At 36.1% G+C, this 16,881-nt stretch overlaps 4 protein-coding genes across 6 annotated transcripts in view; 1 reads left to right on the forward strand and 3 right to left on the reverse strand.

Annotated features, from left to right (window-relative positions):
• Nucleotides 1–95: 95 nt before the first annotated feature.
• On the reverse strand, nucleotides 96–7,611 carry LOC144852884 (3-hydroxyanthranilate 3,4-dioxygenase-like). Its single transcript, XM_078710922.1, has 9 exons — nucleotides 7,103–7,611; nucleotides 6,607–6,688; nucleotides 5,624–5,707; nucleotides 5,148–5,254; nucleotides 4,555–4,688; nucleotides 4,294–4,442; nucleotides 2,328–2,396; nucleotides 1,889–1,980; nucleotides 96–1,436 (listed from the first exon to the last, which is right to left on the reverse strand). The coding sequence occupies exons 1-9, from the start codon at nucleotides 7,180–7,182 to the stop codon at nucleotides 1,355–1,357; spliced, it is 879 nt and encodes a 292-aa protein (XP_078567048.1). The 5' UTR covers nucleotides 7,183–7,611; the 3' UTR covers nucleotides 96–1,354.
• An 819-nt stretch (nucleotides 7,612–8,430) lies between these two features.
• On the reverse strand, nucleotides 8,431–10,837 carry LOC144852888 (N-alpha-acetyltransferase 80-like). Of its 2 annotated transcripts, none has more exons than XM_078710931.1 (4): nucleotides 10,702–10,826; nucleotides 10,240–10,388; nucleotides 9,226–9,407; nucleotides 8,431–8,623 (listed from the first exon to the last, which is right to left on the reverse strand). In XM_078710931.1, the coding sequence occupies exons 1-4, from the start codon at nucleotides 10,767–10,769 to the stop codon at nucleotides 8,465–8,467; spliced, it is 558 nt and encodes a 185-aa protein (XP_078567057.1). In that variant the 5' UTR covers nucleotides 10,770–10,826; the 3' UTR covers nucleotides 8,431–8,464. The 2 variants fall into 2 exon arrangements, with proteins under 2 accessions (XP_078567057.1, XP_078567056.1); XM_078710930.1 differs by having other exon boundaries at nucleotides 8,432–8,623; nucleotides 10,615–10,837.
• A 634-nt stretch (nucleotides 10,838–11,471) lies between these two features.
• LOC144852815 (uncharacterized) lies at nucleotides 11,472–13,912 on the forward strand. Its single transcript, XM_078710796.1, has 4 exons — nucleotides 11,472–11,536; nucleotides 11,968–12,061; nucleotides 13,004–13,119; nucleotides 13,494–13,912. The coding sequence occupies exons 1-4, from the start codon at nucleotides 11,476–11,478 to the stop codon at nucleotides 13,877–13,879; spliced, it is 657 nt and encodes a 218-aa protein (XP_078566922.1). The 5' UTR covers nucleotides 11,472–11,475; the 3' UTR covers nucleotides 13,880–13,912.
• Nucleotides 13,913–14,049: 137 nt separating this feature from the next.
• The window catches only part of LOC144852814 (N-alpha-acetyltransferase 80-like), a 29,564-nt gene continuing 26,732 nt past the window's right edge, over nucleotides 14,050–16,881 (reverse strand). The window contains exons 1-4 of one of the 2 annotated variants that reach the window (XM_078710795.1): nucleotides 16,460–16,715; nucleotides 15,975–16,123; nucleotides 15,606–15,787; nucleotides 14,050–15,210 (exon numbers count right to left, since the gene is read on the reverse strand). In XM_078710795.1, the coding sequence (XP_078566921.1) occupies nucleotides 14,986–15,210; nucleotides 15,606–15,787; nucleotides 15,975–16,123; nucleotides 16,460–16,599 (696 nt within the window). In that variant the 5' untranslated portion in view covers nucleotides 16,600–16,715 and the 3' untranslated portion in view covers nucleotides 14,050–14,985. Of the gene's footprint in view, nucleotides 15,211–15,605; nucleotides 15,788–15,974; nucleotides 16,124–16,459; nucleotides 16,716–16,881 lie in introns of those variants that run through there. The other variant, XM_078710794.1, reaches the window with a different exon arrangement.

Genomic DNA, 16,881 nt, shown 5'->3' on the forward strand with positions numbered 1-16,881 from the left:
AAACATAAAAATAAATTTCTATGTTAGTACATTAGCCACCATTAGTCAATTCTAAAAATAGAACATCAACAACACAGACACAGCATACGTTATAACTGACGTACCTTTATTACTGTAGTTAAAACATAAGTTAAGAATTGGCTATTGTCACGGCGACAGTCTTCACAATCAAGATTTTCTATATGTCCTATCAACATTAACTAGTACCAATGATCGATACCAATCGATAATCGATACATACCAAACATCATTATTATTATATTAAAACTGCTTCAAATAACGGTTTACCGCAATCTTATTAAAATTGTAAATTTTAAATATACAATGTTATTCAAATATATTAAAATGTTTACAACATTGATTATTCCGATTACAAAATATATTGTAACGCATATATAAACGTTAGCCTTTTAATAGAAATGGTATTTCAGTCTATCTACAGTTTGTTTAAAAAACATACAGTGTATAAATGTTAACTTTTTAGCTCCGTACAGTACAGCAATCTGTAGTTTTTACTTACACAATCATATTATTGTCGTAAGGCGCCAGAAATAATACAAATTTTCAATTCTTACTTCTTTAGTATGTCTGGGTAATTTTCTTTTGTTAAAAAAGTATTTCAGTAGACTAAACTAGATTTTGCACGTTCAAATTACAGTTCCTATCTGTCATGTCCATACAGCCTCTATGTGTGCTCTTCAAATGACAACAGTGCTGTAATACCCTAATTACATTTAAAAAAACGATACAAAATTAAAAGATATACTTAATGGTTTCCAATTGTACACGACCGAATTATGTACACTGGGAATACATTCTTTATTCCTAGTAGAATACTTGTTTTAACACCAAGAACACAACAATTTAAGAAAGAATTACGAAGCTCAGCTACATAAGTGTAATCAACCCATGTGCGACTATACTCAAATGAGATAATGGAAGATGATAAAGAATCAGGGATCTAGCGGGCTGTGAACCAATAGAAATGTTATGTTTTTTTTGTTTTTTTTTAGTTTCTTGTTGAGAACCATTTTTTGTTTGTTTTTGGAAATGAAATAATAATAACAAAAAAAAGAAGAAATCTATGGATAACCTGCACTGGTTTAAACTAGGTTGTCGCATAAGGTTGTGGAAAACAAAAAAGATTCTCTCTCAGCTTGTGGTGAGGTTTTCTATTACACTTGGACATGAAAATCATCTTGGTTTTGAGAATAAAGTTCTGTCTACACTATCAAACTTTATGTGACAAAAAATATATATGTAGACACGATGATGTCATATCACTACCAATTTGGGTACACTTTTCTTTGTCAAATAGTGTAGACAGAGCTTTAAGAACGGCAGGAGCCATTTTCTAGTTCTCTGGTTTCTTTTTCTTTGTTGGATCCTGGACACAAACAAGACACAGAGAATCCTCTTCCAGTTTCAAAGTACATCTGTAAATACAAGATAAATATGGCATATCACCATACAGTCGTACGAGTGGAGTTGGTTGTTAAAAATGGCCATCAAGGTCATGGGCTCAAATCCTTAAACAATTTCAATGGCAATCAGAGCATGGATCAGAATGATCATGAGACACTATACTCAAATGAGGTTTATGCACAATAAAGGAAAATGATGAAAATTGTAAATGCGGAACTACTCACACCCACCCTCCCACCCTTAAGCTGCTATTAGATTCCTGGGAATAGCTCTTATATTTTCAAATATGAAACAATTGTCTCCAGTACCTCTGCCCCATCATCCTTGGGTCTGAGCCAAGAAAATGTTGAAAAATAGAGCTGCTAGGTCACCGGAAATTGCACTTATATATTAATGTATGAAACGAAAGTTTTTGCCAAGTTTTTAGAAAATGAAAACAAGACATTCTCAAACATTATCTTACTTTTCGCCAACTGGTACCAGTACACTATCGTCTTTGTTCAGCTCAAGTTTCTTTAGTTTTTCCTTTCCGACAGAGGCATCACATTTTCCTTCCTGCAATTTGAACAAATGTAAATTTACCCTTAATTTCCAAGTATAATGCATCTTGAAAGCTCTGTCTACACTATCAAACTTCATGACAACAAAATGTGTGATGTGCCCATATATGGACATGATGATGTCATATAACTTCCAAATTTGGGCATATCACTAGCATATTTGGGCACATTACAGTGGTTGCTAGGACTACTTTAGCTTTCCTAGTTGTAGAGCAGCACCACCTATTCGGCAAATCGCAGAATAAGGTCTATTCATGAATGTTTTAACGTAAAGAATTATATACAGATAGTTAATATAAAAATCAGATGAAAACATATTTGAAAATTTGAACTATAAATTACCAATTGCCAACACCATGTTTCAGCAACTTCGGATGTGATTAACGCTTCTCCTGCACCATAAACTCTAACCTAAAATATAATTAATAAAAAGTAATTTATGGTAATTTTTATTTTTTTAAAGATTACCCACTAACCGATATCATTTATTCATCCATTCATCATTCTTTTTTCTTTTCATTTTAACACATACATAATACAAAACTAGATTTGAACTCGTCACTACGGACGAGTTAGGTTATCCGCAGCGCAAAAGCAACGCGCACGACATAAGTTAGAATATTGCGCACAGAAAAACGATTATGCCATTGAAAAAGTGTTAGTGCGCCCTCTATTTTGCTTCACGTCTAAGTATATACGGTATACACTATATACTGTATACGTACTACATACAGTGCAGAATAGGTGAAAATAAGTGACCAAAGTTATTGACGCTTTTGAACATGATGACGTCATCACACTTTTAAAAATGGTAAATCATGTAAAAGATAATTGATTGACCTAGACAATATTACAAAATTGAGAAAAATGGAATATGGATAAGTAGAGATGCGCTCTTTTAAATGTGATGAGCTATGACGAAAGAGACAAAAATCCTATATTTGATATTGGAGTGGCCATACGATGACGTCACAATGTCCGGTTAGCCAAATGGATGCATGATTCGATATTTACAACTCATCTACTTCCAGAATATGTAATTTAAAAAAAAGTTCACCAAGTAGTTTAAAATCTATGACTGTTTAAAAAAAGGCATAATTTTGACGAATTTTTGAACATTTTCATCAAAAACGCGCGCAAATTGTCCAATTCGACGTGCTCGTATGACGTTAAATTATGTCGGAATTGTTTAAAAGTTGGTAAAATTACTAGAAAAGGCTGTAAAAACAAAAATCACGCAAAAAAATCTGTTGTTAACGCTACGTGCGCACCGCGCGCGTAATTTTTGCGCGCACGTGGGAATATTTGACATGCTTAAAATGACATGAAACGCGTAGAAAGTTGATTAGAAATTGATTTTTCGCATTTTGAAATTTTAAACGCGCGTGCGCACGTAACTTTCTATAAAACATGCCATTTTTAATCCATAGAAAGTTTGCCCTTGACATGACTTAAATTTTCACCTAGTGTCAATACAAAATGACTTTTGGTTTTTAATCTATGATCAATCATTGAAATTCATAAAATCGCGCGTAAGTCACGTTGCGCAACTCTAAAATCATAAAACAAAGTGTCTTGCACATCTACAGTTAGAGGTCAATCTTCTGACAAAGTTATATAATCTTATGTTAGCAAGAATTAGAGATATGCTGCCAACAAAATTCTGGGAAAGAAAGAAGAATATAGAAAAAAAAAAAAAAAAAGAAAAAAAAAGATCCTGACAATAACAAGGGGTTATCCGCCAAGTGCGGATAACCAATTAATAGATAAAGGTAACGTAACCATTAAACAATAAAAAGAAACACGATATAATACTCTCTCTTATGGTAATTACAAATTGGAAGTATTGCAGCAAAGTTGATCCTCTGATTACAGTAGGCTTAAAAGTTGTAAAATTAAGTGCCGAACTAATGTTCCATTTTTATTTCTTCAAAACTGAAGTGGGGCCCTTGGATCCACTTATAAAGGAGTACGCCTCTATGGCTGTGTTCGGACGTAAAATCAGTTACATGAGTAACTTCACATGTGTAATCAGTGATCGTTCGGACGATGAACAATTTACACGTGTAAACTAACAAAAAAATACCCAGCAGGGTCATATTTCATGCATCTCTTTACACTATTAAGGTCAAATTGCTCCTTATCTTGCGGTTAATCAGCTTGCGGTTTAAGGTGTAATTGAAAAATCCACCTCATGAGGCAGATTTTTGAAACAGCAAGCTTATCTCAAAATTTACACCACACGCGACCATTGCACGTGTAAATTTGTTCCGTCCTAACGGGCTCATAGTCAGCTTATTTCACTTACACTGACTTGATTTTCTTCATCCCACAAAGACTTGTAACCCCATTTTTTGATCTCTGTCAAATTTTCCGCAATCCATTCTTTTAAGTTAAATGGTGACGGCAGTTCACGTTTTGTGTCTATTTTCACAGGTGGGTTTTCAGGAATAGTGCCTGAAAAAGACAACAGTAAGTGGACGTGGTAGATGAAATGAAATGCTTTGATGGTTATTTAAGGTGACCCCTTAATAGGGGTTTCTACTGTATTCGTATATTGTATACAAACCTGGTATTGGCTTCCCAGTCTTAAACTGCTCAGATGCGAAAAAGCGTTTGATTACTGGCGCTATCTGACTTCCAAGATCAGCGCAATGGAACCACTCCTCATATAAAGACTCGGTTGTGCCATCCACAAAATATCTGTTAAATTACAATTGATTGATCTAATAACAATTGAACCTCCATTAGGGGACCTTCACAACCTCACAAGGTTTCCCCTTAATAAGGGTGTTCTCTGAAAATGGGTTGACCATATTATTGCCACTTGTTCCATTCACAGGAAAGTGTCCCCTTATTAGAGGTGTACCTTACATATGGGTGTTCCTGAATAGAGGTGACACTAAGGTTCTACTGTAATAACTTGCAATATTGTATGTGTTTCTTATATATGTTTTTTTAACAAACGTTTTCAGCCTTTAAAAAAGTGTTTTGTATGTTTTTTATATATACCAAAATAAATAAATATCTATTGAGTCAACATTATTAGATTAGAATGTGCCATACTTCACTAAACATCCATACAAAAATTATTACAATACAGTATAATATAAACAAATCATTAACATAAATTGTATGCTATTTATTAAACCATGACCTGACCTCAAACCATCTTTTTCGTCGTCTGCTCTCTCTCGTTCCACTACCAGACCTACTGTGTCTTTTTCACGCTGAGGTGAATGAGGAATAAATGCTGGTAACAAGAACACCTGTGTGAAAGGTAATTAATAATATTTCATTAATTTTCATATATTTCAATATTTTATGCCATATGACAAGGTTTCCACATTACAAGCCCTTGCGGATTTCTGTGGAACCTTTTGATCTTTAATTTGTGTATATTTTTATTATTTTTCAGAAAAAAAGTATGGAAAATATATATGAATATGAATGAATGAATGTATTATTATTATTAAGGTAAATAATTTTTGTATTTTATAGAGGCTTTTCTACAGGCTTATTTTTGCCTCAAGTTGGTTAAATTATTTCACATTAATGCTTATTATGATATACAGTACATTTATCAACCTCAATGCAAGCAAAACAAAAATGTTTTTTTCTAAGCAATTTACACCTACCTCTCCCTCTTTTATGTGTATGTCCCTGTGCTGGTTCTTTTCCACCACCTTCAGACACATATCACCTTTTCTCATATAGAAAAACTGTATATAAAAACACCAAATTAAATAATGTAAAAAGTTTATGCTCTACAAAAAATATATATTATATTTAAATTATTGGATTTAAATTTAACCAGCTGGCTTATCAATACAAGCTAGGTGATCTAGAGGTATGGATGACAGTTATTGACAATGATTTGGAGGTCGTGGGTTCTGAATGAATGAAAGTCTGTTGACACGTGAATAATTCAAGCGTGTCAAGACTTCACGCTTGATTAAACATCCCGCATGTGTACAAAAACTGTAGAGGAATTCCCTCCATGACAAAAAACAAAAAACGCCGGAGTGTATTTTAGGTACTGCATGGTTTTTTTTGGGGTTCGGGCGAAACACCCCCCCCCCCCCGGTTTTGCGCAACCCCCTTTTACCAGCGAATCCCCCTTTTGCTTGGAAGTTGCTGCGCTCGCCAAATAATTGAGTGTCAAGAAAACCTCACTCTGATGCATTCTGGCTACGGGCCTGTACTTGGAGCATGGAGGTATAAAACCTCCATGTACTGGAGTGTACCATTTATCGTATGCCTACCTTTTTCAAATAATAATAGGCTAAAATATAGACACTTTAATAAACTGTAACACACATCAGTAGTAGGCCTACAGTATTGTTTTATATTGTGAATGGAGGGGCGCACTGTCAATGAATGAATTCATAAACTTGAGTGGCCAGATGGGGGTTTCCGATGTCTGGCTTAGCAATACAAGCTAGGTGATCTAGAGGTATGGATGACAGTTATTGACAATGATTTGAAGGTCGTGGGTTCTAGTCACAACCAATTATATTACTTACTTGTAAATTTGTTCTTAAGTACAATTTTTGCCAGACAGCAAAAGCATCTGACCATTTAAATTTTTAAAATCATTCATAACAATTATAAATTGTACCTCCTCGCCTTCTTCAATGTGGTAATCTTTACGTTGGTTAGGCCCACCAACAAAGAACAATTTCAGTTGTCCCTTCTGATGCCTGAGAAAATTTAAAAGGTTAACATGGACATTTTACTTTAATTGCAACCTAGTGTCTATTCTAAGTAATAGAGTTAACATATAAATTTATTATGAGCAGACTAGCTAGTTTTGGCAAAATATCAATTATGGCAAATCATATATATAAAAACTCGTAATCGGTGAAAATTGTTTACAGATGGTGCATACAGCAACAAAGAAATGTGTTTATTAAATAGGTCTATCTAGGCCTACTACCAGGCCTATAAGTACAAACTACATGTACGCAAAGCCAAATGCACTGGCCAAGCAAGTGGGCCAAGGTCAGGGAAATTAGGAGTATGCATGGTCTGGTGCAACATTGCAGTAAACATGATAGGCCTAGTCCAGTCATCATATTATATAGGCCTAGTTAGTAATGTTTAGTTATACTCACATCATTTTGTTACACACAGGAGGCAAAAAGAATTGTTTATTTTCCTCAATCCATGATGAGATATTAATTACTGTTGCCATATTTAACACCCACGTACGTGTAATATACTAAATAGGCCTACCAACAACTTTTATTACCGCTGCATTTCTATGAAATGAAAGTCTGTTGACACGTGAATAATTCAAGCGTGTCAAGACTTCACGCTTGATTAAACATCCCGCATGTGTACAAAAACTGTAGAGGAATTCCCTCCATGAAAAAAAACCCAAAAAACGCCGGAGTGTATTTTAGGTACTGCAGGCCCGTAGCCAGGGGGGTTTTTGGGGTTCGGGTGAAACCCCCCTCCCACTCCCCCGTTTTTGCGCAAACCCCCTTTTACCAGCGAATCCCCCTTGAAAAACAAAGGCCCCACTTCCAAAATCGTGCAATTAATTATCAATTATAGAATACTGTAGTGTACTATATAATTTCTCTGCATAACTCAGATTTTAGTAGATAAAAAATGTCTCTGTAAGCTGATTAAAACAACCGAAATTGCTCTGAGAGCCAAAAAGCTTCCCTCGATTCCTGGCGGCCCCACCAGCCTACAGTTGCTTGCTGCGCTCGCCAAATAATTGGTGTCAAGAAAACCCCACTCTGATGCATTCTGGCGGGCCTGTACTTGGAGCATGGAGGTATAAAACCTCCATGTACTGGAGTGTACCATTTATCGTATGCCTACCTTTTTCAAATAATAGGCTAAAATATAGACTTTAATAAACTGTAACACACATATAGTAGGCCTACAGTATTGTTTTATATTGTGAATGGAGGGGCGTACTGTCAATGAATGAATTCATAAACTTGAGTGGCCAGATGGGGGTTTCCGATGTCTAGTGTCTCATGTTATTTTTTTTATTTTGTAGCTATAAATACTCCCCGGTGTATTTTACATTAATCGTTTAATCTTTTCACTTTAGTTGGTCCCCCGTCCATAAAAGGCTTCCAAATTCAAACCCTTCATAAAAATCTACGGCCTGGAGTAGACCTACGGTCCGAAAAATCCTGGCTAGCTAGCTACGAGCATGTATTGTTATTATTTTATATCATATTATATATTATTATATTATATTATATTTTCATTACTACAGAAATGTCTAGTGCTGTGTTTCGGAGTGGGTGGGTACCATCATTCCTGGGCCGTCATACGTACGTACGTTAAAGTTGTTTCCCATCAATTGCCTCTCGCTTGTAAAACAGGAAAAGTGTCCCTTTAATAGGACCGTCCCCTCTCTGAATAGGGGTGTCTCGAGTGGGGTTCTACATGTGCTCTCTTTTTCACACCCCCCCCCCCCCTCCCCCAATTTGTTTTTGAGTTCATCTTCAGATGTCCTTTTTCATCCATATTGCACATGTGGTTTCATTCTGAGGCATATCATTCGTTAATTCTTGTTTTGCTTTTTTACATTCTGTTGGACCAGCACAATTCGAGGTGTCTGAACACGATCCACCGTCCATCTTCATTTTACAAGTACATAGCATCTGAAAAACCGAAATAATCATCGTTAAAAGACTCTTATGTGAATAAATTTCGCGTAAATTATTGTAGGCCTACACAAAAAAGGTACGGGCGGCGCACGAATTAAATTAATATAAAATGCATACTCAAGCTGCTTTTTCATCGCGCCCCATATTCGGTCCGGTGTCCTGAGAAAAATATTTTATTAATCATAATATTTTAAAGCATGATTTTATACAAGGAAAGGCAGCAGAATAATTTACAGTTGAAGAAGCGCACGCCATACGGTAGAGTGATAATTATTGTAAGACTCTGTGCAAAAGAAAAAGTGACGATGTCTGACTTCAGCCATGGATTAAACCATGATTCAGCTAACGTGTCATAATATTCCACAACCTTTTTTAGTATAGGAGAGTTACACAGAGATTATTTTTTATAGCCTGCCAGCTGCCAGTTACATCTAGACCGGAATCTGGGATCAGTGTTTGTGAACGTAACTTAACTGTAATGGTTTTACATTATTCAACTATTCGATGATTTGTTGCATTTTAGCACGTTTCTGTACCCGAACCACCACTCAATTTTCATTATTCAAACTTAACGGTAACACGTATTTTAGGTATACCTGTGCTCCTGTGGTCGGTACAGAACTACACCCAGTATATCCAATGTGCTTATAGAACTCTTCGGCGTTATTCGTTGCCACTACATACACTGTCTTGTACCCCAATTTCTTGCAACATTGCTCAGTTAGATCCATCAATAGTTTCCCAATTCCACAGCCTCTATAGTCTTCTCTCACTAACACTATATTATATGTGTTTCACATGAAAATTAGGAAAATACAAATTTATTTTTTTAAATTGCATAGTCCAAAAAAGCAGACAAAAATACTTATATTGATTTTTTAATAAAATGTGATTGATTTGACGGACGACAATGTGAGGGAGCATGGTGATGACGTCAGACGTGAGAGGAAACAATGGTTAAAGAAGTGGTGATAACGTCGTCAAGAACAGCAGTGGAGTGAGTGTGAGTATGCCACTTGGGCGCAACGCAAGGACGTATAAAAAGCTTGGTTCCCACTAGGACGTAACGCAACGACGTAAGCGCAACGTAAAGCTTGGTTCCCACTAGGACGTAACGCAAGGACGTATATCGCATATAAAACTTTGTTACCACTAGGAGGCAACGCAAGGACGTATATTGCATATAAAGCTTGGTTCCCACTAGAACGTAACGCAAGGACGTAAACGCAACGCAAGCGTTTTAACCAATGACAAGCGAAGTTATAGACAGTTAGCAATATCACAAGCGAATAAGCCATCGCTTGTGATTGGTCAATTCGATTGCGTTGCGTTACGTCCTTGTGTTGCGTCGCTAGTGGGAACCACGCTTAAAGCTTGGTTCCCACTATAGGACGCGACGCTAGGCCGTAAACGCAACGCAAGCGTGTTGACCAATGACAAGCAACAGTTCGAATAATCCATCGCTTGTGATTGGTCAACATTTACGTTGCGTTAGGCCTACGTCACGTTCGTGTGTTGCTTCTCTATGGAAACCAACTTAGCATTAAGCAGGAGAATTAGTGTCCCCTTACCGCTCAAAACACTAACACCTGCCTATACATTATACTCACCCGATTCAACCAGAATACTATCCGATAAATCGTTAACCTTCACTAACCGACTGTGACCAATGGTATAGCACGATTGCCTACATGAACTTAACTCATTCAGAATCAGAGAAACTGGTAAGTCTTCTGAATCATCATCGTGTGGACACAGCCTAAAAATTAGTTATCAGGGACTTTTAATGTTGTATTAATATTATTAATATAATAATATCTCGATATTCCTCCACCCCCTACTTAAGCCACACCCTGTTATCATGGTAAAACTCTTTCGAAACTCAAAGTCTCCACAAAATAGTTCGTTTACATCGTTCGAAACTTAGTGTGACCTCAAACCTGAACTCAATCCGGTATTGCATAATAAAAGCATCTGTACTTTACCTTGTAATATCGCAGTCAGGCCATTCGCTCTGCAATAGCGATACACAATCTTTATGGAATAATGGAAAGTATTCCTCTAATGCAGACCTTTGCAATGCTTCAAGATTGAACCAGTGGTACGGATTTTCTTCATACGTACACTTTTCGATGGGCATTTTTAGTCTTAATCGAGTGTGTTTATTTTCAATGGGCGAGTTCTTCGCAGACAGATCAGGGAAATGACGTCATAATGAACGTTCCTTGTATGACGTCATTTTCCCAAATGTTTAGGCGTGTATATAAAGACTAATAGGCCTAACGTATGGTGCCCTAGTGAAACGGGTAGGGAAGCTCCATTATTATTATGTGTCTCTTCCTCAACCTTCACTGATAAATATCCTCATCAAATATATATAAAGGTTCAGAATTTATGAAAGCATAACCGAACAAGAAAGGGCGCTACAAAAAAACATAAAAACACACCAACCTATAGAGGGAGCTATTAAAACCAATTTTTACAAGATACAATAATAATATTATAGTAAACAATTTCCAGACAATATTTTTATTTTTCCGGAAAATATGTCGTGAGAAACACATTATAAACTAGAGCCTGTAGTAGGCCCATAGTACCCATATTGAAAACAAATTATCAGTTGCTACGACTTAGACGCCGAAAATTCGAAATATCGGGAACCTCCAGCGATTATAGATTTGGGAGGTGTGACATAATAAACACTCATTATAGTTGCTTAGCCACGGTAACGCGTAATAAATAAGATAATTGATTCATTATCGATGCGTTATACAATTAAATTATGCGTAATTATTGGAAAACAGAATCCAAAGGCAAACACCATTCAACATACACAACAACACAATATGAGTTTGACAAGAAATTTTGTTGGATATATTGCGTTAATTTTTAACATTTACTTAGATTGTAAGTTTTTAATTTTAGTAAGTTTGTAAGTTTGTATGTTTATATGTATTTTCAATTATGTTCAGTATAGGTCAAGACAAAGTAGAGACGTATTTGAAAACGACGACGAAAAAGTGGTACGCCATATTATGTAGACAACAACAGTAAGTAAGGATAGGAAAAGAACGTTCACACGGATTCGATCAGGTAGCCTACAGTTGTGTCCAGACTACACTGCGGGCTACGTTATACATTCACACATTTTTTTTGTGTACAGGTAATACTGAATCCGATAGTTAGTGAACGGTTCTATTTTTAAACACTACAGCAGGCTGACTACAGCCACTTATTACGATTATTTATCCGGCCACAGGACCGGAATCCGGGCTATGTGTGAAACTATCTTTAAGCGATAAGGAAGAAAGCGTGACTAAAACTAATTAATATTTCAGATACGACTGCTTCTTGTGATGAGTCGTTTCCAAGTATATCTGATGGCGATTACGATGACTGTTGGAATGATTGGGACACAGAAGTTGACAGAGGGTATGTTTACCTTGTATGAATACCATTCGTAAGCTTGGCTCCCACTAGGACGTAGGCGCAACGCAAGAGAAATTGACCAATGACAAGCGATAGTTCGAACAATCCATCGCTTGTCATTGGTCAAGTTACGAAAGGCCAACTCAGACAGCATCGTTCGACGAGACCCGACGAAACGCGTTGACTCGTCGGTGCTGTCTGAGTTGAATCCCGACGTGAGTCGTCTTGAGATAGTTTGGCGTGTTTATGTTAAGCTTGGTTCCCACTATAGACGCAACGCATGACCAATGCCAAGTGACAGAATAATCCATCGCTTGTGATTGGTCAAATCTCTTACGTTCCGTCACTAGTGGGAACCACCAAGAATTATCTCTCATTAGCGGATCCTACCATACCACAATTGTAATCAACTTGACACATGTATTTATTTCGATGATTGTCTCACCACTACCGTATGTCTGAATCTTCGTCAGTGCGTCTGTAAATCGACTTATTGTGTGCGCTTAGTCAATTTTTGTATATCATTATTTGTTCCACCATAAAATACTTACAATACTTATTTCCATCGTAAAAAAATCCAACATCCGACCAACAGTTTTATTTTTTTTAACCGCTTCAAAGTCCGAGTTACCGGTTTGTCGATTAGCAATCTTATCTTTATACAGTGTTTTTACCCCGGGAAAGAGTATAAATTCCCCAGGAAAGAGTGTAAATTGCTTAATTTCACTCTTCTCTGACCTACCGAACTGATACAAATGACAGAAGAATGGTACAGTACTCGCATTAAAACTTTACTCAACAATTTGTAATTGTGATTTCACAAATCACAAGCGATTGATTATTCGAAACTGTCACTAATTTTATTTTTTATCAACTACCTTTTTAACGTAGGTACTGTATTTCTTGTTTTTGAATTCATAGCTTTACAACTTTTATCTGACATAGGTTTGGACTTTTCGTCAGCCTACTAATTGGTGCCTTCGCCTTTACAACCGTTGTAGTTATTTTAATTGTGGTTTGTTGTGTATGCTACAAGCAGAATCATCAAGCACCACATAGCAGTGAGTATAAGTAACCGTTAAGCATATTACTGCAGTTATTTTCTTGTACTGCAGCAGCGTGACAATATCAGATTAACCTAACCTACATGTAATATAAACCTCTAAATAATATCACTACGAAGAAAAAAAATATGGAATAATGGAAAGTATTCCTCTAATGCAGACCTTTGCAATGTGGTTGCTGTGGTTCGAACCGAAGTCTATACCGAAATGGAAAGTTGAAACTTTAAACAATCAGAAGACACGATACTGCATGATGTTTATTGTCATTAGACAAGATACCGGTCGATCATGTGACAAAATAACACATTTTGAGACAATTTTAACATACGGTGACATTTCATGATACATAATATTTGTATTTGGTTCTTCAGGTACACAAACTCACATCGGACTATCTGTCATCCATCCAGCACCACATGGTCACACCTTTTCGACACATGGTCACCCGATTTCGACAGTTTCATCACATCTGCCATACCAACACAACCACGCGGCGATGACATTACATCTTTCCCCACCAGCATACAACTCGCTTTCACTTGGACCGATGTCACCAGGCTACCAATGCTATGGTCAGCCTGTACAGCCTTCTTATGGTCAACTACAGCCTTCCTATGGACTACTTGTACCACCATCGAATGGACAACCTGCAACCCCGTCTTACGGCTCCCCATCGCCAGTTTTCTCTTGTTCACCATCTCCTCAACCAAGTTCAAACACACCTAATGGTCCTGGTCCACCGGCAGTGTCGACTTAGGGCTCTTTACAAAATAAAGAGGACATTCACAGAACCAACAAGACAATGGTAATCTTAATCCTTGCAGAAGGACGATTTTTTAGCCAATAGCAAACCTATTTCTTGTATTCGTTGTTACGTTTTCTGGATTCAGAGTCACTCTCTGTGCCTTCGCTTAAGCTATTTAAGATGTTTATAATATCAGAGTTATACTAATATTATGTCTTAAAATATGTTTAAGGTCTTTCTAATTTTTTTCTTTTCTGGAGGCAACCCACTTTTATTTCATTTGAACTTAGCTCAAGTTTAGGTAAAATTAGTATTTTAAGAAATGTAAATAGATCTGTAAAATGTACTTAAAATTTTCTATACAAAAAATAAAAGTATTTGTTATTGTTGATTAGAATCTGTAGATTACCACATCATAAACTTTATATTAATAACCACACCAGCACCTAGACTTGCCTCAAGTCTCTATTTATTATCTTTTTTATGTTATTGTTAGTCCACCAGTCGACGTTTCGATTTTGTCTGAAAGTTTACAAGCTCAAGTAGTATACGTATGAAACGCCATATGTGCCAAAATACTAATCTTTTTACCAATATTAAGTCAAAACTCTGTCTGGAACCCAGACTAACCAGCACCCTAAAAACACCAGACCCATTAAACCCAATACTTCATCTCATTCCTCAATTGTCAAGGCACCAATAATATGGAATAATTTACCAAGTGATATCAGAGACTACTGTATAGTTTTAAGAGCTTCTCTGACTAGTGGAAACAAAGTTTTGTACTGTTTTCTAGTGTACATTGGGCTATAAAGGTTTATTTTTGTTATATTTTTTATGGTTTTCACAAGCGCCTTCAGCACTTTGTGGATATGTGCGCTTTATAAATCTTATGATCTTATTAAAGGTCCTGGGCCTGCAAAATGATGGTTATATTTTCTAGTATAAGGTACTTTGCAAAATCTACACTACATTCTTCTTTGAGTGTCTGTATAAACACCACAAACTACTATAAAATCTTATCAAAATGTACTAATAATAAAATCTGTTGATATAAATTAAATATGTTGTTTGCTTAGTAAATTATTGCATTTCTTTGGCAAGTTTTATAGAAAATTTCAAACATCCTTTTTCATCCAAACCTGAAAAGTTATTGGTGATTGGTTTATCGTTGGTGGTGGCGGTGGAGGCACTGGTGGTGTTGGTGCCGAAGGTGGTGGTGTTGGTACAGATGTTGGTAGTGGTTTTTGAACTTCAGAATTTTCACAATTTGTTATGGAATTTGAAATCAGTGAGTTTTGATAAGATACACCATTATCATCTGTGCCTAAGTTGCTTTGCATCTGATAAGAAAATATAAACAATTATGAAAAGGTACTTGTGTAGTTCATGATGTAACATCTTTTCCTGGGATAAGTGGATCCAAAGATCCACACCTCTTCCCTAAAGACAGAATTGCCTACCCCAACCCACTACTGTGCTATTGGTATTCTGTAGTAGTCAGATCCAGAATTTTGAAAACAAAATACAAAGCACTGACTTAAAGTGGTGCTTGGGAGGGGAGGTTGGCCTTCTTTTCTCAAAAGTCTGGATCTATCTGACACTGCTGGGAAATTACAGCTAAAGCCCCAACAAAAAGACAATGTGTTTACAGTTACATCCTCCATGATCATACAATTTTGGCATTGGCTGATTCAGTACCCCCTTCAAATGTTAGTGAGTTAATTTTATGAATTACCTGTGCTCCAATAGTATTAACTACTGGGTTACAGACACTGTAACCAAGGTGACTATAGAACCTCTCCTTGTCTTTTGTTGATAGATATATTGTAGTAAATCCTAACTTCTTACAACAAGTTTCAGTCAATTCCATTAGGATCCTTCCAATGCCTTCACCTCGTCTACACTTTGGCACGACAACTATACAGAATAATTTGAAACCATAAATAATTATCTATGAAAATCTATAAGCAATATCTAAAAAATATACATTAGTTCTTGATCATGAACTATTACACCTATATAATCTTGTAATTGTTAGTATAAATTAAAGAGATTATATTGTTCACTATGATATCTCAATGATTATAGGCCTAGGCTTACCTACCAGATTCAATAAGAACACTATCTGGCTGACCCACGACCTTTATTATTCGGCTATGTCCAACTGTGCTCGAGGACTGGGTACAGACATCTACTTCAACCAATGCGAAACATACTGGTAGGGAGTCGTTGGACTTTTTTAATGAATGTAATCTGAAAAAAGGTTAATTTGTTTAGTAATATGGCAATAATACATTCTCCATAAACAGGAACCGTAAATTAGATGTCCTTGACATTATTTACACTAAAAATACAGGGCACAAAATATTAATATTATGAAAAAGCATGGTAGGTACGGTATTATAATTATATTAATTTATTATTAATTTGCGGTTTTATTAATGTCATCCATCTCAGTGGAAGTCCACTAAAATAGGGCTAATTTAAAGGAATGGCCATAATATATGCAATTATAATATAGTTTATACAAATTACTGTCCGACAAAAGTTTAGGCCTAGGCCCTAGGCGTTTCTAAACAAAATTCTCACCTTGCGGAGTGACTGCGCGGCCACTCACTATTCAGTAGTTCTACACACGATTCAACTAGGCTTAGGCCTGCATCATGGAGAGCAACAAGATCATACCGCCGATTATTTGCTATTTTTACATAACTGCATTTTTTAATCATCGTCTTAACTATCAAATACTGTTTATAAATAAATATTTTCGTGCTAAAATCATGTCATAAAACAAATAAACACTAAGGTTAACTTTGTAAACACAGCAGCATATCGCACATGTCAACAGCAAATATTTACAAGGTCACACGACGAATCATCCAGGGTCGCAACAGTATAGAGTGCGCCCTTTAAAATATTACGTAATGAATATTTGTAAACAAAATAAAAATTAAATCTTCAGAAAAAAAAGTGAATGTGAACTTTTGCAGAACATTATTTATTATGCGTAT

This window comes from Antedon bifida, chromosome 9, assembly GCF_963402885.1.
Source record: "Antedon bifida chromosome 9, ecAntBifi1.1, whole genome shotgun sequence".
Classification (NCBI taxonomy): Eukaryota; Metazoa; Echinodermata; class Crinoidea; order Comatulida; family Antedonidae; genus Antedon; species Antedon bifida.